This window comes from Ambystoma mexicanum, chromosome 5p (assembly GCF_040938575.1).
Source record: "Ambystoma mexicanum isolate Mex_15411 chromosome 5p, UKY_AmexF1_1, whole genome shotgun sequence".
NCBI classification, from domain to species: Eukaryota; Metazoa; Chordata; class Amphibia; order Caudata; family Ambystomatidae; genus Ambystoma; species Ambystoma mexicanum.
In genome coordinates this window covers 522935113-522959343 of record NC_090930.1, presented here as the reverse complement: position 1 = coordinate 522959343, position 24231 = coordinate 522935113, and the positions used below count along the sequence as shown (strand labels likewise).

Genomic DNA, 24231 nt, shown 5'->3' with positions numbered 1-24231 from the left:
GGAGTCAACATCACCTTTCGCAAGTCCAATTCTTTGAAAGACTCATTGGTGTCCAGTTGTATGCAAACAAAAAAATTATGCCATGGTGAAAATGAGCTTAGTGAAACTAGCCCAGGATTTTTAAGTGCTCAAGATGCAAAGCTTGACAACATGCCAAAAACTGTTACATACATCCAATTCTGGGACATGAGATGTGTTTAAATGCCAGAATTACTTGCAATTTGGAATGTGTGGTTTATGTGGGAATATGCCATGTTGGCAGCACAATTGGGAAATTAAAATTGCACATCTTACAACATATTGGAGCCATCAAGAATGTAAATCCTTTTTACCCAATGGCTGAGCATTTCCAGGACAAGCATGAGTGCCAACTGCAAAGCTTTAGCTTTTTCAGCATTCATATAATAAAAAAATCACCAAGGGTGGTGATTGTGAGTTACAATTGTGTCTGCTAGAAACTAAATGCATTTTAGATTTTGAGACAAAAAATTCTATTGGTCAAAATCTTGACAAAGAGCTGTACACCTTCCTAGGAACCTAATTGTATTTTCATCATCTGTCTTGATTAGTTCAACTGTTATATATTGGAGTTTCTCTCTGTTGATATGTTCTTATTCAGAGAATAATTACTCGTTTTTCATATGAGCTGTGTTTCTGTCCTACCAAAGTAAAATCTTGTTTTTTTTATATATTTGTCTTTCACTCGTGATAAACGCAAGGAATATATCTTCTCAAGTTTTTATTTGTTACTGCAGACTTTCCTTTTTTGCATATACGTTGACGTTAATTGCCATGGCTCTCTGTTTTTCTCCCAATAAGTGGTAAAAACTCCAGCATTAGCACTTTATATTTTGGCACTATAAGGACTGGCAGGTTTTAAGAAACGTTTTTTTCTAGCATCCAGAGACATAAGCCTCTAAGAAGAGATCCTATGGGATGTAAAAAAAATATAGCAGATACATTTCTAATGTAGAATATACTAGCACTGTGCATTTTTACTGTATCCAAAATCAATCTCTTCCAAATTATAAATAGTGGATACCAATACAACACTGTCTTTAAGCTACAAATAAAAGACAATTAGGAAATAAGTGGTGTTTCTGCTATTGCATTTAAAATCCCTTCTGCTATCATTATTTGCATGTACTTGCACTAATAGAGCAAAGTTTTGAATGCAAGGGTTAAATGTGTTATCACATAGGGCATTAGCACAATTTCCACCAGCACAAGTAACAACATACAGTACAAATATAAAGCTATGTTTTTCACGTGTGTAATGCACTGTTATATAACTACAAAAAGAGCATTCCATACTGTACTAAGAACAGATTTTGTTGTGTGCAAAATATAAACCACCTTAAATTAATTTGTAAAATAATAGCACATTTTATTTTCATATGTTCAGATTATTTAAACTACAAACTAGAAATGTCGATATTTGCAAAATGATAGAACAGAACATTCAGAGAATACAAAAACACATCCAAGCCTCTTCACTAATACAACTGGAATAGTACAAAAAGCATTTCGAACTACTAATACATTAAAAAAAAACATAAGTACAGTCAAAGTTATATTTTGCACATCACACCACATCTAGCCTCACCAGGAGCAAACAATATATGTCATTTATGTACATTAGAATGTGCAACTCATTTGTGCATTTAACATGTGAATTTTAAACTGCAGAAATGCTTTCTAAAATTGACAAAACAAGTAGTGTTAAATAAAGCATACCAGAGGATGCCTCTGCTATATATATTTGTGTTACAATGTTCACAAACGTAATTCTTTTTAATTTCCACAGAAACCAAAATTACTAAGTAATCATTTTTCAAAAAGAATATTTTATGCATTTCACAACGGTAACCTTTTCCATGAAAAGTCTATTCCCCTACAATCTCGATAACATATCTCCACTTTCTACTCTAAAGCCACCACTCAACTAGCAACTCCCCTGCATCACCCATCCATCATTACGCACACAAAACCTCTCAGCATCCAACTCCCTCACTAACCACACACAGTCCCCCCACTACTCCCATTTCCTCATTATACACACAATTTCACCTTCTACCCCACTCCCTCACTTAACTTACAGACTCACTTGCAATTTCTCCTTGACATCATACATCACCAAATCATTACACTCTTTAGCATCCTCATTGGACACAGCAGCCAATCTACTCACTCCAAATTCCAGATTGATTTAACAATCTAATACCAGATTGAAAAGCAAGCTGCCAGCTGCTTATGTCCAACCTCCTAACAACCATTGTGCTATACTCACCCATTGCCAGCCCATCATTCTGCCAACCACCCATGCCACCCACTTACTCTCAACTTACCTTTTATGGAGGATAAATACTTTCCTCAGATTACCTCCATCGAAGTCACCGTGGAAATAGAAGATGAACTCCTCTGAAAACCCCACCTTCCATCCCTTTAATAAATACTTCAAGAGCAAGCTAGTACTGACCACACACTCTCTAAAATCCATCTTTACAGAGTATAATTATTGTGTGTGCACTCCTGAACCCCAAGACATGAGAGCAAGAATCTATCTGCACAAAACAATTTTTAGATGTGCTGTATTGAGCTGCATACCAATTCTACATTGATTACATGTACCAACAACTATCAAATCTATTACATTACATTAAGCACAGGCCAGGAATGAAAGGTGAAGACAGTGCGTAGCCCTATATTATAAGCATTGAAATTGCCCCTACCACACTTAAAAGGATATTGCAAATCACCAAGTCATTCCGTAGCTTTAGCTTTTCGATTAACTCCCCTATTTCATCCCATATATTCTCAGTAATTTCTAACATCCCTACAGCATATGTCACGGGGTACTTCATTCAATATATAATTTAACAACTATCACTAAATATCCTATAAGTGTAGTATACCCCATGGCTACAAAATGTCCATCTATAACGTTAAATTACTGCCCCTATTGCTACTTAAGCAATCACCCCCATCATGGGGGTATATTATCACTGAGGTAATGGCGCAGTACACAGGTTACACACCCAAGTGAAGCAACAGCTTTAACAGAGGCCCCACACCCATTACCAGACCAGTAATGCTGCTCCACCAACAAACCTATATCTATTAGCACACCAGGCACTTTAAGAGGGTGACACAATCTTTTATTAAATTAAATCGTGACAGTGTCCATTTCTGAAGCACCTCAAATGCAGAAGAATAAATGGCTACCACAAAACATGAAGATGACCACTATTAATAGTCCCTCATCCATTACAGGGAGAAATAATAAAAACACAGAATGAGGTAAGGGTAGAAAATAATAAGAAGCACACACGCAGATTAAAGTACAAAAGAGTGTGTCACTGCCCCATGAGAGCATGCACTGGACTTTGATAGCAGTATCTTGCTTTCGGTTGGTCATGAGTGCGTAGTACTAGCACATGGGGTGGGTACCTGTAACTCCTGTTAGATTATGGTGTAAAATGGTGGAGTCCTGGATGGAAGGTTGGGCCATCCTCACTTCCTGCCTATCTGGGAATTAAACAGTGATGTGTGAGTGTTTGCATGACTTCTGATGAGTGCTGCCAGCAAGCAGTGTTAGGTAGCTGAAAGCCCACTGTCAAAGGTGCCCAAAAGGCAAACAATACCAAGAATTACAGCCTTCCTACAAAAGCACTGTTCATTTTATAAACATATCTTGGCAACACATCACTCTACAATGCACAGTTTTGGGCATACACTTTACAAGGTCCAGCTCTACAAGTACAGAAATGAAGCTCTACTAACTGGCAAAGCCCAAGAAGTCTTAAGACAAATACATCACTTAAAACATGTATACTATGGTACTGAAGTAGAGCAAGAAAACACAACTTACTGACAAATTTGCGAACAACACTTTATAACCAGTAACGTTCTTTGCAACAAATACAAAAAAGGAATAGCAACGTTTCAAAACACTGCTGCTGAAATTCCATGCAAAGTATGTGTAGAAATGTTTACAATCAAGGAACAAAAACAGTAAGCATGTGTCACAGCATTGAGGACAATGAATAATCAGAATTATTTAAATTGTCCTTGGACATCAATGCAGAAAATATACACAGTATAGCAGATCCCTTAATAATATGCTCATACAGCAACAATAAGTGTGATGACAACCAAATGACGTCACAAGCTATAAATACCAACTGTGACGAATCCCAGGGTATCGTCACAACTTCCATGGGAGGAGCCCCTCCCCATGAGGCCAGGGTGATGAGGCCACTACCCAGTAAGCCCCCTGTGGGTGGTACATCATGGGTGGACCTCATGGGGTGGTAGACCCCTATGAGATTGTGGACGACTCAAAGAAAATACGCTATCCCTATTGCTCCCTTAAATCTCTACCACCTTTCTACAGTCATGACCTCCAACCTTCCCTTGACACACCCCTGTGTTTTTGTCAGACTGACAAGTTACGTAATACTGAGATAAGGAGGAGGGCAGGTTGTCTAAATAGAGACTTGCTAATAAAGTTCATAAACACTGGGACGAGGAGGTAGCTAAATCATCCAGTGAGGGACTATCTGACTAAAAGTGAGATGAAGAGGAAGGAATAAGGAATAAGGAGACATACAGATCTCCTACCAAATTAAATTGGAGCAGTCTAGTGGTTGTAATCTTCCCATTGGCCCAGTCATAATCAAAACCAAAGCAGGAGTGGAGCAGGGAAAACTTGCTCTTGGCAGAGATTGGGAGTGTGGCGGCCGGCAAACCAACCAAAGATGGAGAAGCAGGACAGAACAAGACAGCATCACAGTGACAGGGAGAGCCCAGACGAGTTCAGGTGAGGCAAAACGAGGTGGGGAGAAGCAAGCGGCACTTCCTGACAGCCAAGGGAGCTGGGACGCCGAACGAGGACCAGAGAAGTGCTGGACAGACCGGCAATGCTGACAGCAAGCCGCAGGAGCCGAAGAAATACTTGACCAGAGAAACCAGAAATACACCCTGAGCACAGTAAACCCATGGGAGAAATTTGGGACACCGGATACTATCAGGCAAGAAACAGGATGTCCTGCACATTGGAATCATCTGGGTCTGAAACCCAACTAAGAAGAGGAGAGAACGTCTACTAATAGGCAGATCGTGTCGAGTGGAGTCCAAGTCTGCAGAGTATAATGAACTGAGAAAGCCGACACGATATACGGGTCTGGGACACAAGTAAAAGAGCATGGAAAAATACTGGCAGGGTAGTGAAACAGGTACATTACCTACAGTAGAGAAAGAGTTGAAAGAAGCTGATAACGCTAATTGGAACATTACATCTGTGTGTTTCTTCATAATGCCAGTGTTGAGAGGACTGTGAGAGCACGGCAAGGTAAAAGACTCAAGACCTGAGATTCTGTGAGTCTAATAGGGGCCATGGAAGATCCATACCCCTTCTTCGCCTTGCTAGAAGTTAAAACTTTGTGACCTGGGAAAGGAAGTCATTCCCCCTTGGAGTTGTTGAGAAGCCAAGAGAGGAGACAACTTCTTGACATATTGAGAAAGGAACTTTTTAAAATACATGAAAACATCCTGAAGAGCACAGAGGTGAGGAAGAGAATACACAATTGAAAATAAACTATGTGAAGCAGATAACCATGTCCCAAAGGACACCAGAGATTAACGAAAGGGGGATACAGTTGGATGCAAGCATTGGGAGTGCACGTAGATGGGACAGTGCCTTGCAGGGAAGTATACCAGGTCTGTGCAAGTGGACGCTAGCTAAAGAAGGGGCGAGGATCCCACCAAGACAATGGAACAGGGTCTAGGACCCAGATGAAAATCAGCAAAGCTCGCCGGTGGAATGCATAAGGGTTGAGGAACCGCCTCAATACAAGAAGTATAACCAGAGGGCTGGAGCCCAAAACACAAATATCTTTGAAAGTCTACAGAGTTGTGGAAATCAAGTGTGCAGGTGAGTAAACCAGACTTGATAAACTATTGGAGAAGTCTACGGTGAGGCCTGGCAGGTTAGTGAACCAGATCTGACAAGAGACTGGGAAGGATCAATTTTTGTGCTATGGACTGGGGAAGAGGAATTCTCTGGAGGGTTTTTGTGGAATGTTATTTTGGAGAATAATAGGAACCAGGAACCCAGGAAGAGTTCACCCAGGAGAGCGGGGAACTAGGTTATCTTTAGGTTGGTTGAACTTGTGAACAGTGAACAATGCAGAAGAACAGTGCTTAGTGTCAGCATCCAGAACGGCAGAGGCATCCTTCTGGAATGAAGAAGACACCTACTTTCCCTTTAGTCAGACTGAGAGCATAAGGGACAGAAATTATCTTAGACACAGGGCAGTGAGCATTTTTGTTTGACAGACATCCTGAACGGGCCCACAATATTCTTTTGTTGAGGCAGGGCAACCCCTCATAGTAGTTAGGGACAGTTAGGCCTTTCCCCAACCCCCTTTCCTTTCTTTTTGAAAAAAATAAAAGTTTATGATAACTATTTCTATCATAATTGTGTCACGATTCTTACTTCTGCACCCTTACACAACATATGAATATTCCCACTTCCCAATGCTGGCCAACAACTCGACATAAATGAAAACATTAATAATGTAATCAGTACCCCCATTCCAAGCTATAAAGTAATTACAACCCAAGACTGCAAAATTGCCTCCATCAGAATGACTCAGAGGCCTTTGTGGAAAGCTTGTATCTTTAACATTATATCAGAAAGAAAACATGGAAACTCTAGGAGTAGGGGGTGTTTAGTAAATTATTATTTAATTGCGATGGTGAATGGCACAGTGACAAAGTCACAGGGCCAACTCCTTATCCTGCCCACTGTCTGTCTAAAGGTAAGACTGGTATGATATGATATGCACCACAATTCAACTAGTTAAACATTTGATGTGTTATCTAGTGCAAAGAGAAAAATTATTGCACGAGTGGGAGTGGGGATTTACAGACTAACCCCCCAAAATTCTCCCCAAAAGTACTGTATCAGAGAGTCTCTCCAAACCAGAACCTGGGTGTTGGGCAGACACTTCCTGAACTATTCCTGAACTTCCTGAGAGAACACCTGTTTGGCAACTGGGACTGCATCTCCCAGGAAGCATCATGTTTAGAGCTCCAATACCTGGAGTAGATTCTCGATGTCTACTAGGGATTCAGAGAAAGATATGCTATGGGGAAACACTAGCACATCCAGAGAAACCACTTAGACAACAGGTGTGCATCCTTGAAGGGGGGAAGCCAACTCATTCCACCCCCCACCCCCTTCCTGGCAGCCATGCATGTAAAGGAGAACACCTTTCTCTCTCCCCTGCAGATACAGCATTTAAGGAGGAAATATGTCCTTTCCACTTTTCAAATGACAAAGGATTTTTACCAGGTGGGGAACTTTCTAGATGTCTTCCTGTCTCTGTTGGTGGCATTTCAAATTCCTGAAGCCCCCAAATAATTGCCCTTGCAGCAGAACAGCCAGAAAACAAGAGATGAGCAAATATACTAACTAACACAATGTCCTGCATTAAACACAAAGTGAAATCCAAAATGGTGGCAATCCTTTTAAAGACTTCCTTTCCCTGGCTTGGATTAGGAATGCAATTATCCAATCAATTTGAAGGTTTGCCTCTACCAATGGTAGAATAGTGAGGGCTTAGGGTTAGATCTATAGATAGAACATGTCTCTGGGCTGGGTACCAGATATGGGGAACCCCTTGAGTCCAGAAGCAGGGTGTGCTCCAGTGAGAAAGATGTGACCCCTTTAACTCCAGAAGAGGGGTGTGGTCCAGTGAGGAAGAGATGAACCCTTGTAGTGAGGAAATGGTGAGGCCTTGGAACCCCAGAAGAGGGGTATGCACCTGTGAAGGGAGGAGGTTAACCCTTTAAATAAAGAAGATGGGTGCACTCTAGTGAGCGATATACGTGCCGCAAATATTTAAGATGCAGATACATAAACAAAGGCACGTGCTACACTAAATGTTTTATTGGATTCCCCAAATCTGTTTACACCAAAAGTCAGTTAAGTAGTTTCATGTCTGCTGTTAGACACCAAAGCACAAAAGACAGTGTTCTCATGAGAGAGTGTTATAACAAAATCCATTTTCTTTATTATTATACATACCAAAGACCTTATAATTTTACAAACAAAACAACACACATAAAACGATTTTTGACATTGACAAAATAACAATATTTATATGATGCAATGTATCAGTGGTAGGTTACCCTCTGCTGTCCAAATGGAAAAGTGCCCCTCTGTGGGCCCTCCCAATTTAACAACAGTTATAATTTTAACAAACAGAATGAGCATGGTTCTACGCGGTCAGCTTCATCTTCCAGTATTGCGAAAATTCAGAAAGTTACTTCTTTCCACCCCCATTTCTCTTCACACAGGGCACGGCGGTTCCAGTGTCAAGGAACAGTTAATTACTGGCTCAATATTTCAGTCTCTAAAGAGAGAAACGCTAAAGGGCGAATGCCTACTCACAAGCTAAAACTGAAAGTAGGTGCTGTAATTATGCTACTACGCAAACTTGTTCCATCACAGGGACTCTGCAATGGAACAAGGTTGCTAATTACGCATCTACAAAGACACATCATAGAGGCTTGTGTAAATGATGGAACTTAGATACTGTTCGTATGCCGCGCACACCTCTTATTCCATCTGATATAAATATGCCTATCAAATTCTAAAGAAGACAGTTACCTATACATTTAGCATTTTAGCCTTTTCAATGACCATTAATAAGTTCCAGGGACCTATGCCCCCTTCCTGGAAGCGATCGGTGGTGACTATTAATAAGTGACAGGGACCTACTCCCCCATCCTGGAATCGATCAGTATTAATCCTGATATTTAAGAAGGGGGACAGACGTGGCCCTATAAATTATCGACCGATATTGACCTTTAAGATGTGCTAAATTATGATGCCACCCTTCATGTTTCAGTCCATAAGGCAACCACTGCAGGGCATTCCTCAGGGGAGAAAAAACACTTGACATCTCCTAACACTTATCGGCAGAATCCAAGTATCATTTGGAGCAAGTTTATCCAAGTCCAGCTAGAGTACTTAACTCGTAGTGTGATATGTTCTGGCCACGTGAGTACTCATACTTAAAGGGTAAAATGCATGGAATTCAACATTATGTGCTGCAAGATCCAAAGGTAACAATCTACAACCAAAAAACAAAAATGAAGATTAAAATAAAAAAATAAAAAAGTAACACTCTCAAAGTTTAACTACTCCACCGAAATTAATTACATGATTGAAAGGCACCTTCAACTGCAAATAACAATGCCTGCAAAGAAAGCCTAAATCGGGATTGTTGACAATAATTAACATTAGACACAGCATTGCAGATAAGTCTCTAAAAACACATATAATATCTAAAGAGGTGGAGCCTCCAAGTACATAATGATAACATTATTACAATCCCATCATTGCTTCTATGTGGAGTGCTAGTATAGACATTCAATGCATTCAATACATTATAGAGAATTCAAGTGCGTTGACAAGATATATCACTTCCTATAACACGAAAGCTGAGGAAACAAAGCTAAAACTCTCTGGGATCACATTTCATCTGAAAAATCATTTCGCAAAAACGATACAGCTTCAGCATCATATTTCTCTCAGATAGAGAACGTGGGCTGTATGAAGCATCTGATTGTTAAACGGGCACAGAAAATCTGAAAATATTCTCTGTCAAACCTTGGTCAGCTTCATCTCAGAAAAGAGTTCTTAAATCGTTCCAAAATCTTGCAGAAGAAATTCCAAACAGCCAAGACACCAAGACATCTTGAAGACCAATCCTAATGACAAGTATTATCCAAACACACGTAATTTTTTGGGGAAAGTATGTGTTTTTATCAAATAGCACAATACCACATGCCCAAAACAATATATCACCAAATCAAACAGCTGGGAGTTATGCAGTTTTACATTGTGAAGGATGTTAGTGAGACTTTCAAAAAAAGGTTTCATTTACTATGTAAAACGATCTTTTAAATGTGCAGGACTCAAAGAATTCTCATGAAAGACTATACTACAGTTATTCAGACCTTGGGGAAAAGAATAAAAATTACTAGGTGTATTTGATAGATGTCAAGCTTCGTTTAAAGCAACTAAAATCAGTGTTACAAATGAGAAGATTAAAGAGTACAAAGACATGTTAGAAGATTAGCATCATTAAGAAGAACAAAAAATGGGTAAAGAAACTAGTGAATGGAGTGTCCATACCTTGCAGGTAGCCAAAAATCACACAGAGACCTACTTATTCAAAATGAAGGAGGAATAGCAATGAGTGAGGTAGAAAAGGCCATTGTACAATACAAGCAATCTGAAAAAGATTGATCGGTGCTCAAATCACAGTTAAATGATGAGAAACTCAGCTGTTACCTGGAAGTCTCTGAACAAATCAAATATAGATTACACCATGAGATCAAAGCATGTACTTGTAATAATTACAAACCTCTGCTCTTCCCTATTAGTGTATATATCTAGTTGAGCATCAAATCAAACTAGAGAATTACAAACGGTCTATGGCTGCATTTGAAGTCGGCAGAATTCCCCAACAAGTAAAAGTTCTCTTAATGAATGGGATAAGCATGGTTTCTAACTTGACGCTAGCCTTCATTCACATTAGATTTCAAGGAGTCTTTAACACTGGATATGGAGAGCTGTTTGAAGGAAAATATATCAATGTATTTGGTGATTCCTAAAATTCACACCAGTCAAAGACATTAGGTTACATAGAAGGCTGTACCACATTCAGCAGCATAGGGAATGCAAATATGTTGTGTCACTTCACAATTCACTACAGAAAAAACTTCTAAAACAAATTGAATCAGCAAGCCCAACATATGCACACATTCTAAAGAACATAATAATTGGTTACTTACTAAACATGCTAAAGCAACCGTAAAAAGTAAACTGAACTGTTTGATGAAAACAGATCAGGCTCTCAACTGATGGGCCAATTAACACAGGAACTTCAACAATACACGAGTCTAATGTCAACCCTTAGGCAAGACTGCGACTGGATTGTAACACGAAATGTCATGTATAAAACTGTAGACAATGGCAGGGTACAAAAGAGAAACACATATATGCTGTACCACAGTTGCCTATTTTATTTGAATGTTAAAAGTTTGGTATGGCATGTGTTTTGAATCTATATTATATTGTGATAGTAGACCATTTCAGCAACTTCTAAATAATGTAAGTCATACCATATTGTGCCCATTTAACAATTCAGAAATTCTATCAACTATAAAAATAGACATGTAAATATGTCACAGTAATGCTTCTAAGATACAGAGTAGATGGAACAAAAAACACTTTAAACTTCCCAGCTTCCTGTATGCACAAGTGTCCCTTGGCGGGAAAACATTTGCCACAGTAGGCATAATATACCATACAGATGTCAAAACAACCACTAGACCACATGTGTTAAACACACACGTGGTTTATTTCAATGTAACAACACTTTTGTTACTAAAAAACAATGATTACCTGCAACCATACAAAAGGCCTTCTTAATATTCCTTGAACCAATATCCACTCATTTTAATTATACCTGAACCGTACAGTCTTTGTAACTTTACAGTTTGAGTATTCCAATAGGCATCTAACTACTTTGGAACATAAAGTACTCCACAAAATAAACGAGTACTATAATTAATTATTGAATAAAGTAAAACATATTCACTTGTACTTATAAATGTTATTTCTTAAATAAATTACAGTTAAAATATGGCATTAGTTATCTAACTACTTTTTAACATGAACTAAACCGATAAAATGCATAGCTACTGATTTCAAAAAACTATTTTTCAACTATTCTGTTTTTTTATTTTTATTGTATTTTTCCCCATGACCCAAAGATATGAAATATGTTAAGCCAACAACAATGTACTACACACACATGTTATACAAAGCAGGGTGCATATGATGTCCTGTCTATGAGGAATAAAAATGATAACATAATTATTTGTTCTTCTCTGTAAAATGCTCTATCTTTTAGCATTCTGACATTATCAGTGCAAAATAACACTCTGCCCTGATTTACAAAAAAAATTTAAATGGGACTTTCCCATGTTATAACATGTTTGTAAATAAGGCACTTAGCCTGCAAAATGAAGAAGCACAAAGACACCAATCACTGCATCAACAGTGCAATACAATAAGTGAACCCTGCCCCCAATAACCTCCTGCATGCGTTCTTAATCAATGCCAGGTAACACTGAACCTAAAGATTCTTAATGTACAAACACACCAAACAATGCATCATCATTCCCAAGGAAAAGTAAACTCATGCCTGACCTGTACCAGACCCCTTGCATCCATTTCATGTGTTTATTCACAGGAAACGTTTTATGAACAAGTCCAGTGAAAAGGGGGCCCATGGCATAGACTGTGGCCAGGTATTGGGCTGTTCTTTCCTTGGCCCTGATCATAACAAATCCCACACCAGGACCAGCCAGAGAAAATAGGCCCAGGGTGCTTGATAGCTGCTAAATTCTCATTTAGGGTTTCAGCTCCCTTGCTGTCTGCCTGTCCACTGATAATATTTAGCTATTAACCATCACCAACGAAGAATACATCAAGATAGCCCTGATGTTGTCTTTCTAAAATATCTGCTGGATAGATTAACACCAAATTTGCAAAAGCACACTTTTGGGACAGGCTGCCACTCCTCGCGCATGTCTGGTGAAAATCTATGCATTGGTTCGGGCTGTAGGTGCAACTGACACATGTTTCCCATTCAAGTCAATACACATTTCTAAAATGTTGGGACCCACCATATAACGTTCCCTAACCTTGATGAAGCTGCACCAAACTTTTCAAAAAGATTCAGAGTAGAGTCTATATTTGTTTGGAATGTTTCATGCAGATTCGTCGAACAGCGCCAAAGTTATAAGCTACAGAAAAAATGCTCTTCATATCGGAAGACAACTTAAACATAACTACATGGTTGCTATGTATATATTTTTTCAGGACCCCCTTGAGAAGCCTCTTATTCACTACATCTGTTGAGATATGACAATATTCTGTGCTATGATGGGGAACAAACATATCTTCATCTTGGATTTTATTTGTGCAGAAATGAATTACAAAATTGTATGGAATGAAAGAATTCCGAAGAAACAAAGCCTCATATTGTAGAATATAAATGTATGGTACATGGTATGTTTGAAATGTGTTTTAAATATATGCTTAATGGAAATTAGGATTCTTTGAACAAACTTTAAAAGAATGTGTGCAGATATTACATACTATATGGTTATAATAAGACTTTGATTTACTATGAAAATGGATCAAATAAAATTGGCTTTTTATTAAGAATGATTAAACTTAATTATAAATAGAGGTGAAAACGCAAAAGAAAAGGTGGAACACGGGTTGGCGGTAAACCATTTATTTTGTAAAATGATAAAATTATGTAACGATTGAAAAACCTTTTAAATAATGGGATACGATTTTGAAATTGATGTACTATTGTTCAAAAGAATAAAAAAGAGGAGAATGCAATGTGTAGAATTTGTTAAGTAAGAGTATGTGTGAACTGTAAAGTATTAGACGCAAAAGTGGGTATCCAAGGTTTTGTGTGGATTGATAAACAGAAGGTAAACAACCATTCGGTGTTTGTAAGGCCTATTACCTGGAGATTGTGTCCTTGGCAGGAATGCACTTTGCAAAAGACCTTTTACACAGGGCACAGGGGATCATTAAAACAGCTGGACACCTTGTGTTAGCAGACAACAGGATATATTGTGACAAATGGAAGTAGATGCCAATCAGCTGTTGATTGCGCAATTTGTTCACAATGCAATAAAACTGGCACAAATAGCCATTTGAGCAAATCACTAATACAGCTGGTACTGTGAAAACATGTGTAAAAACCAATGTGCCAGCTCACTTATGCCACCAGGATGTTCCAGTGCTGGCCAGGTGCCTTCTTGTAAGTGACAGAGAACAGAATTCAGGTCCTTCTCCTCTATATGGACGCCTTTGCCAATATGGGAGCCAACTGCAACTTGTGATTTAGTCATAGTCCTCAAATGGGCCCCCATCACCAAACCAACCTTGCGGTTCTTACATTGACTCCCAGCGGAGCAGAGTGCAAACTTCAAGGTACTGTGCATCCAGAAGGTCTACTGGTCACAAGGCCAAAAATCCTAAACAAACTCACATGCCACCATAGGCTTTCCGTAGCTTGCAATTTTCAAAGGAATGCACAAGCAGAACAGTACGCTTCCACGGTACCCAGTGATAGAGTCGCCTGGGAAATGGGCACTAGGGGCCCACATTTCACCATATTTGCACTCCCAAGAAAATCAAGCACTTTCACTAAATATTCTACGACTGGAGTATATAATGGTAAATTACACCCACCCTAGAATATGTGGGGGAAGGCTTTTAGGGGTGCAGGAAAAAAAGGTTGCCTACCTGCTGGAGCCAGATTAAAGAAACCTTGCACCAGAGCAAGTGCAACGTTTGCACAGTATTAGCACTAGGGCAAAGTTTGCCCTGTTTTTAAAAACACTGGGCCACATTAAAAAAACATTGCTCCTCAACAAGTGCAGTTTGGCATATTAAAAGCACCAGGGCTAAAATTGCCCTAGTGTTAAAAAGATACATTTTTGATGCATTTTTGCATCATGGCAAAGTTTGCCCTAATGCTAATACCATTCCGTATTAGCACTGGGGCAAAGTTTGCCCTGGTGCAAAAACGAAGTGAAAATGCATCATTTTTGCACTAGGGCAATTTGTCCCTGGTGCTTTAAATATGCCAAACTGAACTTGTCAAGGTGAAATGTTTTTTTTTTATGTGTTCCAGTGTTTTTAAAACCAGGGCAAACTTTGCCCTAGTGCTAATACTGTGCACGCTTTGCACTTGCACCAGTGCAAAGTTTCTGTAATCTGGCCCCAGGTGACTTTTTCCCAGGCGACATTATCACGTAGAACTGCTTCAACCAGATATCCTACAACAAGGGCCTGGACTACGACTCCCATTATGCCTCACGATTCACTATTCTGACTAGTATTGATGGAATTTGCAGTCCAAAACATCTTGAGAGCCAATATTTGCAGATCCCGGTCCAACAGAGACAAAACAATGAGAGCAACAGCCACCAAATAGTGAAACAACCTGAAAGCAGCACTATATTTCTATGTTATCCTATTACTGTATCCTCTTTTTGCCACAGAGGTTGCTAACTTCTCAGTTAGGTTTACTGTATATACAGCCCAGTACATTCAAGTATCATAAAGCAGGGCCACTTTAAATTTTGCAAATCACGAAGTACTGTTTTACTGTTATTCAGGCATATTCCCCCATCTCTTCCTTATCGCCACTTTCATCTAGGTCAGGGTGGTCCAACTCCAGGCCTCGAGGGCCGGAAAACTGATGGGTTTTCATTACATTCCTCATTAAAAAGAAAATTGCATACATTTGAATCACTGTATGCAAATTTATCTCATGAATATTAATAAGGGGTATCCTGAAAATCTGACATGGTCCTCAAGGCCTGGAGTGTCGACAACCCTGATCTAGGTGTCTAGAAGAACACTGAAAGTGACATGTGGGGTCTAAGAACTCATCAATAAATGCATTTATTAAGAAATACAGATTACTTTTGAGATTTTACAGAAAGCTAAATCAGGTAGCGCATAGTTTTGTATTAGCAGCCTTGTCTGAAGATCTTGCCATAGAGATAGTGCTATGTGTGGCAGTGCTTTAAGTGGGATGAGAAACCAAGAGCAGTACGAAATAGTCCAAAATATTTATTTGGGGGCATGGCCTTAGAACCATAAGTAAGTAAGAACCCATTATGAACGATGGGGCCTATGTAACTAAACGTCATTACAACTACTTGGAGGGTGTTAAGGTGCCTGCTGCAGAGGAATGCTGTAGGGGCTACAAGACAGAAATTCCCATCCCAGTGAGATAGCTTGAGGGGTTAATTTACCTGCTTCAGTGATCTGTGTGTAACATGCAGGGAAGTGCTCCCTCCACCAGACCAACATATACATGTGGACCCACATTCACTATTGCAGCCCATCCCCCAAAACAGAAACAAATCTGCACTCTAATGTGTTACTAAAAAAGGCAATTGAAAACACCTCTTTCTCATCCCACAAAGGGGGGAGGTACAGTTTGCAAAGCAAAGAGTATCTGTCTAGCAGCACTCTGCAGGGACCAGTAAGGGTGAGGTGTTAATGTAGCAATCTGTGTTTCGCCGCCATCATGCATCGAAGCAGAGGCGTTGCTAGGGGGGGGGCTAAGAGGGCTATAGCCCCTGGTCTTTTGGCTGTAGCCCCGGATAGAATCTCGGGAGCTACACCCAAAAGGCCAGCTAGCCCCCAGTCCTGAAATTTCCGACATCAGCCTAGCCCCGGGTCTTTTACAGACCTAGCAACACCCCTGCATCGAAGGATAATCCCCGCCACAGCAGAGGCTGCAGATTCTGAAGAATGTGGGTATTCATTTCCGGCCCCAGCAGAGCCCACTCTCAGTGCTGAAATCCAAACCCGGCTGGGCCACAGCCCACTTAAAGCCCTATGCTAGCGTATGGAACATTTCAAACACACACTATTGTAAGAAGACATATGAGTACCTGCTCCAATGGCAAACAATATAGATTTGTTTCACAGAAAGAAAAACAGTTCTAACGCCCACTGTGGATGCCTAGGGTTCATATGAGTGAAGCATACGAGTGAAGAAAGTGCCAGTGACATTTGAGCAGTTTGCACTTCCGGTCCCTTCTATGAGGTACCATTTACTCACAGGTAAACTACATATATAAAGTGGGTGTAAATGCTGCTTTCCTTTTGTGACTCAGCCTAGCGTGTTCTTCATTGAACCCCAGAAAAATAAAGATTGCTGGATTCTCAGCCATCTAATAATACTGTGCAGGAGACGGCGCACAATGCTACTCACCTGTTGCACTATGGTGGTTAATTCCAGGCACAGTTGAACAATGTTGTTTTTTAGGAGCGAGTATTCTGTCACACTGACAAATGGAGACCTGTTGAAGAGAAACAATACATAAATAGGGGGTTCAATTAATTTGGCGTTTACTGAAAAGCTCCTTCATGTTCATGACAATATTAGCCCCAGACATCTTCTGTGCGAGAAAACACACACAGGCCTATTTCATTATTTAACACAGCTTGTTATAGTAGCACAATGGCAAGTCAGAAAAAGCCCTCTTTACTCTAAAACGTATTTAAAGGCACAATGGATTCGAGATGTAATCGAATAAAAAAGGCAGAATGCATTCAAAGCCGAATACAGATCCATACATTTATTAAATATGACTCCATCCTTATTTTGTTATTGCAACGAAAGTAGTCATGAGAATACGCATGAGAATACGCACACACTGGTACTTCAGTATCAACATTAAAGCGTTTCCTAAGTGAACGTCAGTGAAGCCTTGGTTTTGCAGATCTTGGAATTAGAAGGGGTACCTTGAGAACCCATACATTAAAATAGACTTGATTGAAGAAGTCTGAAGTTATTGACATCGACATTAGCACTACTAAAGCTACACTTAGAGGTGGCCTCATTTGGGATCGCTGTGCTCTTTACCCGGGATTACATGGTGTGAAGAACTTATGTGAAAACATTTTTTTCCCCTGTAGAAAGTTCAAGCATTGAGAAGCTATAAAGAACTGAAACATGTTGGGATATGGTTGTTTGTGAATCAACACTCTGTTTAAATACTAGTGCATTGTAATTGTTATGTGTTTGTTGAAATGTACATGTTGTTAATTGTGATGTAATTTATCCCATTAGGTTGCTGTTATACCCACCATGTGGGTCCAAATGTTGGGTTATATTGTATGTGTTTTAAACAAGTTTTTTAGTAGTGTTTTATTGATTTTGAAAATTAAAATGGTCAAATTTATAAGAATGTATTGTGTACTAAGTCCATTTTTTCAGGACCAATGGTTATAGATCATAATTAACATCTTTCACTATGCCTATTCAGTCAGTCCATGAATGCCTCTTCTTCTGTATTGGTTCCCTTCCACAGTATTATAATGTAGTCAATGTATCTTTTCCATATGGCGATGTCATTATGTCACACAGCATGCAGCATTTTGCATCCCTCCCGTTACATATCGCAACCATTTGCACCTCTTAAAACAACAGGGGTCATTATAAATTTGGTGGTGAGGTAAAAGTGCCAGTAAAAGTGACAGTAATTCTGCCACCAGAACATTTACGGCACCGCCAAACTAGAGGTTTGCAAGTGGGTGCTCCCTGATTTACCTCCAGGCAAGAGCTGGAGGTAAATCAGGCCCCCACCAGCCAAATAAAGTGTGTATTACCAGCACAGTAATAAAAGAAATTCCCTCCATGGAGTCCTTTTGGACTCCATGAAATGGGAATTTACCGCCCTTTCCACCACCTGGAATATACCGGGAAATAGCAGAATATCAGGCGGCGGAAATGGTAGGACAGTTTGCCAACAAACGTATAATGTCCCCTAATGCTCTGATGACCCAGAGGGAGGTGTTAAGAAGCAGTTTCACAGACCCCATGAAAATCTGAGCTTCAAGCACTAGAAGTGCTTTGATGCTGCGGGCCACAAAAACATGGGGCTTTTCAGAAGCCAAAGAATATTTGAGTTTATGACAATTCTGATAGAGTAAGCCCATAGAAGAAAGTAAGGGGAGGAGATAGGAAAAGGGGAAAGGGAAAGGAGGAGAGAACAGAGAGTTAGCAGTCAAAAGAGTGGAGAAGCAAGAGGGGAGAGTGAATACAATTGCAGAAGTCCATAGTAACACATAATGTTGCAAGCCAGGATAGAAGATGAAGATGGGAACAGCATGATTCATGGCCACCATGAGTTCAAGATGCAAAGGAAGTCCAACTTGAGAGCTGAGAAAAGGTGACGCGCCGTTGACTGAGTTATCAAAGTATTTCATTCTAGGAAAGAGGATAAAACATAGCTGCAACTGTAGCGTGAAGAGCTCTGCACTGGCAAAACTAAATACCTTTATACCAAGGAGGGACTGTACTCTCAGTGTCCAACTGTTCAGTCTACTTCACCAATTCATTGGTTGCTTCAAAAATTAAATTCATTGTAAATCTTAACTGAGGTGCTGGTTGATAGATGGGGTAGCCTCCCAAACCCTCAGAATTAAACTGCACCACAATGACTGAGCAGGAATTGTCCAGAACCCAATGTGCACACTCCCAGTGTGTGAACCTGTAATGGTTCTACTAGCCCTTATTAACTTTTAACAACATGTATTCAAAGAAACAGAAATGTAATATATCAACATTTAAACACAATTTGTCTTGTGTAGAAAATAAATAGCTAGATCACTGAGCAAAAGACTCTCTGTTTAGCAAAACAATATTGTTCTCAATTCACCCTGTATTTCAAAGCCATATAAGACATATAAATGCAGCCTTCTGCTGCATAACCAACTCCAAATGTACATACACTTGGTGGTAGTAGTGTGTATACAATAAATGTAAACAGCAATGAGGGTTTTGGTGTACAAATCCTACGCGTTTCGGGACAGTGCAATTGTTAGATGTGCTTCAGGCACCACAAGAATAGCTGGCCGCAATGTAGTCAATGCACAGGATGGGGGGAGGTGCAGATATGCTTGATATGATATGATATGATAGTTTATTTATATAGTGCCTATACACAATGTGTTTCAAAGCGCTTCAAGGCAAGGGAGGGAACAAGGGAAAATACAATGACATTCTTACAGGCAATGAACAGTAAGGATGTGAAATTAACTATCGTACTCGGCCTGGCCTAACGACATTTCAGATAGTGCAAGAGCTAAGACATAGACAAGGAACAGAGGGGGAGAATGGGAAGGAAATGGAAACAGACATGAGACTACCGTACTTGGCCTGATGACATTTTTGTTAGACCCGGAGAAAAACGAGAGGTGAGGGAGAGGGGTGCAGGATGGTAGGGGAAAGTATGGGAGGAACAAAACAAGCGACTTTCATACTAGGCCTGACGACATTCAGATTGTGCTGGAGGGGAGTGGGGAGGAAAAAACCAGTAAGGGTAGGGAGGAGGAGACAGACGAAGTTGCTGTCATACTAGGTCCAGGGACAATTCTGATAGAGTAAGCCCATAGAAGAAAGTAAGGGGAGGAGATAGGAAAAGATGAAAGGGAAAGGAGGAGAGAACAGAGAGTTAGCAGTCAAAAGAGTGGAGAAGCAAGAGGGGAGAGTGAATACAATTGCAGAAGTCCATAGTAACACATAATGTTGCAAGCCAGGATAGAAGATGAAGATGGGAACAGCATGATTCATGGCCACCATGAGTTCAAGATGCAAAGGAAGTCCAACTTGAGAGCTGAGAAAAGGTGACGCGCCGTGAATGAATGAAGTCCATAAAAGTCAAATCCAGCATTGGTCACAAGACGGTGATGGTGAAACCAGAATTTGTCAGGACAGACTCCTGCAGAAGTAGGCTTGAGGGAGGTGAGGGGGGAGCAGGGTATACGAATGAAGCAAAACAGGCAACACCTGTGTGCGAGAATGGTGGGGGCACAAGGGAACATCACGGGGGGACCAGAGGGGGTGGGATGGCCTGTGGGGACAGAGGGAGTTACACATGTTGGTTCATGCTTACCTGCTGTCTGAGCAGGGGGCTGAGCACTGGGACCTCCTGGTCTGAACAGGTCCAAACAGGATTTGCCGTTTTCTTCGTCTGCCCTTCAATTAGGATGCCCGAGCGAGAGACGCCCTTGATCTAATAGTTAAGAGCAGGAAGGAAGAAGCAGGGCTAAGAAGGTGGGAGGTGCTTAGGCCAGGTGACCTAGATCCACTTGCACCTGCTCCCCACCTGCAAAGGAAAAGAGGCTGGAGGGCTCCTTAAGTAGGGAAAAAGAGTGGCAAGCAGGAAGGCACCAGGTGGGCGGGGCTTGCTAAGTGGTGAAAAAGAGTGGCAAGTAGGAAGGCACCAGGTGGGCTGCGCTTGCTAAGTGGTGAAAAAGAGCGGCAGGCAGGAAGGCACCAGGTGGCTTGCTGACAACATATTCAATAGCGATCCATAGAGCCGCTGTTCCTTTAGCAAGGTCTGGGATGAACAATGTTTTATTAAATTTTATGTCATACTCAATGGGAACTGTCCCATGTCCTCGAAAGCAAAACTCATATTCTTCAGCTACTTAAACTTTCACTGGAGCTTCTCGTGCCTCAATCCATGTTAGTTTTGACACATACATGGTCCATATTGTGAAACAGTTCTTATTCCATATCAATTCTTCTCCAAACCCTGCCATCCCCCCTGCCACTGAGCTCAATGTCGCCTTTTCCCGACATAAACAGCACTCCCTCCAAATTCAGCATGGGTCGTTGCTTACATTGAGGAGCACTATCTTCTTTGGCACATTTTCTTTTCATTCTTGATCAACAATACAACGTGTACCTTGTGCCTCTGGAACAAACCACGAACCTGACACAGTGCCAGGTTTGATTTTGGATTGTATTGTATTTATTAAGCGCAACGTTCACCCAAGGGCATCCTGGCGCTCCTTACATAACAACGAGAGATAGAGCCTAAAAGAGAAATGTTTTCAGAGATTTGCAAAACGTTAAATGAACAGAGATAGTACGAAGAGAAGAAGGAAGGGAGTTCCAGAGAACTGCAGCAGCCACTGAGAAAAAACGGCCGCCAACAGGACTATACCTCATCAGAGGGACAATCAGCAAGCAGGCATTAGCTGACTGCAAGGTACGACTTGGATTATAAGGCAGAAATGTAGCCATAAGATTTTTCCACCCCCTGGACATAAAAAGCCTGGTGGACCAGGCAAAGGTCCTTGAACTGAATATGTTTGGCCACCGACAGCCAATGGAGTTTACGAAGAACTGGGGAAATGTGACAGCCACATGGCCTAGAAGTCACCAGCCGTGATGCAGAGTTCTGAATAACTTGCAAACAATGGAGTACATAGACAGCATGGCCTAAGTAAAGAGCGTTGCAAAGTCCAACAGGGACGTAACCAAAGCAGAGATAACAGAGGCACGAAGGAGCCCTGGAATATAGGGAATGACCTGTCGTAGGAGCCTGAGCCGGAAGTGGCTGCGCTGACACACAGAGCCAACCTGTGCCTCCATGGACAGGGATGAAGTAAGTTTAACCCCCAGATCCTTAACCATGGGAAGTGGCTGAGGAAAGGGGCCCAGAGATGACTTGACCGCTGCAGGAGTGCCCACTACCACTACCATACCTTGGTTGTATCACCATTCAGTTTAAGCCAGGTGGAATGCATCCATTCTCCTACAGCCTCCAGACAGACACGAAATCTGGCTGCAGACTCAGGATGGAAAGATTCAGCCTGACCTAGATTTGTGTCATCTGCTTAAGAATAGAAGAGGAAGCTGTGAGAAAATTTCAGCTTGATTAGAGGCTGAACGTAGATGTGACCGGGGATACGGCAGACCCTTGAGGAACACCACAAGAAATAGCCATCATTGCAGAGAAGAAAGGAGTGAGAGAATTTGACAGCGGTCAGAAAAAAAAGAAGAAAACCGGGACAGGACATTGCCTGAAAGGCTGGCCCTGGCCAGGCGGCCTAGAAGGACTCCATGATCAATGTTGTCAAAGGCAGCAGGCAAGTCCAATAAGATTAGAGCACTGACACGCCCCCATCCTGAGTCCGTGCCAGGTCATCCATGACAGAGACCAAGGCACTCTGGGTCCCACTCCCAGGTCAAAAACCAGACTGTGAGGGGTGAACAAAAGAAGATTCCTCAAGGAAATTGGAGAGTAAAGGACAAACCAAAGACTGAAGAAGTTTCATAGGACAGGGAAGAAGAGAAATAGGCCAAACGTTAGAGGGGACCAAAGGATCTAACAAGTGTTTCTTCAAGAGCAGAATAACCATTGCCAATTTGAGGGATTGCAGGTTCACTCCTGTAGAAAAGGATGTATTGACAGCATCCGTCAATAAATGAGCAAAGTATGGAAGAATATCTCTAATAAGATAAAGAGGAATAGGGTAAAGAGGGGATGACAATCTCAGTTTGATAACAACAGTGATCACCTACGAAATAGAAAAAGTGGGAAACACAGACCAGGAGGATGTGGGTAGAGGCTTAGGTGACCCTAGGTTAACAACAAGAGATGGGTGAATAGCAGAAATATTCGACCAACTACAGCTGATTTTGTCCATAACAAAATGGGCTAAGGAGTCACAGAGGGTCTGAGACGAAGGGACTGGGGCCAGTGACATAGTGGAGAGATTCTGAACCACTTTAAATAGTTCCTTGGAGTGGTTCACAGAAACTTCGATAAGAGACGTAAAATAAATGCGTTTGGCACAGACGATAGCTAGATGATACTTGGAGGCGGCCTAAGATAAAGCAAGCTTGCCCCTGGGAGTATAAGAACTCCTCCATTTATGCTCCATCTGCCTGCGTAGCAGGCAAAGGGCACAGAGCTCATCTGTAAACCACTGCTGGTTTGGAGGCAAGAGACCCTAGATTTTTTAAGAGGGCACATTTATCAGTGACTTCAGTTAGAGTACTAGTTAGCTGACTCATATCTATAGGCATCGGCCCTGAGTGACAGGCATGTATAAATGAGACCGTGTTGGTTTTAGATACAGAGCGCCAGTCATGCTGCATGGTTCATTTAACCTGTCTAACCAATGGCGTGCCCTTCATGGCCCAGATGAAAGGGACAACAGTGCCCTCCATGGCCCAGATGAAAGGGACAACAAGGTGGTCAGACCACTGGACTTGAAAAGCTGTAGAGACAGCCACCTCGGCCTCTGGTGAAAAAATCAGGTCCAAGGTGTTGCCTAAAGAGTGAGTTCGTTCTCTGACCCACTGGGGAAGGGAGAGCCCCTTCATAGCGGCCAAAAAGCATTGAACCCTGGAGTTCTCTACATCTGTGACTTTAAGATTAAAAACGGCAAACATAATGAGGTGTGCATGCCTCAGCTGCAAGTCTGCAGCAAAGTCAAGAAAGGCATCCATAAACAGTGGATCTCACCCAGGAGGGCAATTTTCAGTAACTGGGTTCGTGTGTAACCCTGCACAGTCGGTGTTACAAGCGAGCTCCTTGCAGGAGAACCCCACGTGGCAGCCGAGACACAGACGGGCACAGACAGGCTTAACTTTGGCGCAAGCTCAGCGCGCAAGTTGGAAGCCCGCTGCGCCCACCCACTGCGCCTCCGGCTCATCCCTTGCATACAAATGCACATCCTATCGCAGAGGCCCATACCCCATGTCACAGGCTAGCAGC

At 41.3% G+C, this 24231-nt stretch overlaps 1 protein-coding gene across 1 annotated transcript in view; it reads right to left on the bottom strand.

The window, feature by feature from the left end:
- The window catches only part of LOC138481058 (connector enhancer of kinase suppressor of ras 2-like), a 2957912-nt gene that overhangs the window by 1801971 nt on the left and 1131710 nt on the right, over positions 1–24231 (bottom strand). Inside the window, exon 4 of the mRNA XM_069612924.1 lies at positions 16920–17007. Coding sequence (XP_069469025.1) covers positions 16920–17007 — 88 coding nt within the window. The remainder of the gene's footprint in view (positions 1–16919; positions 17008–24231) is intronic.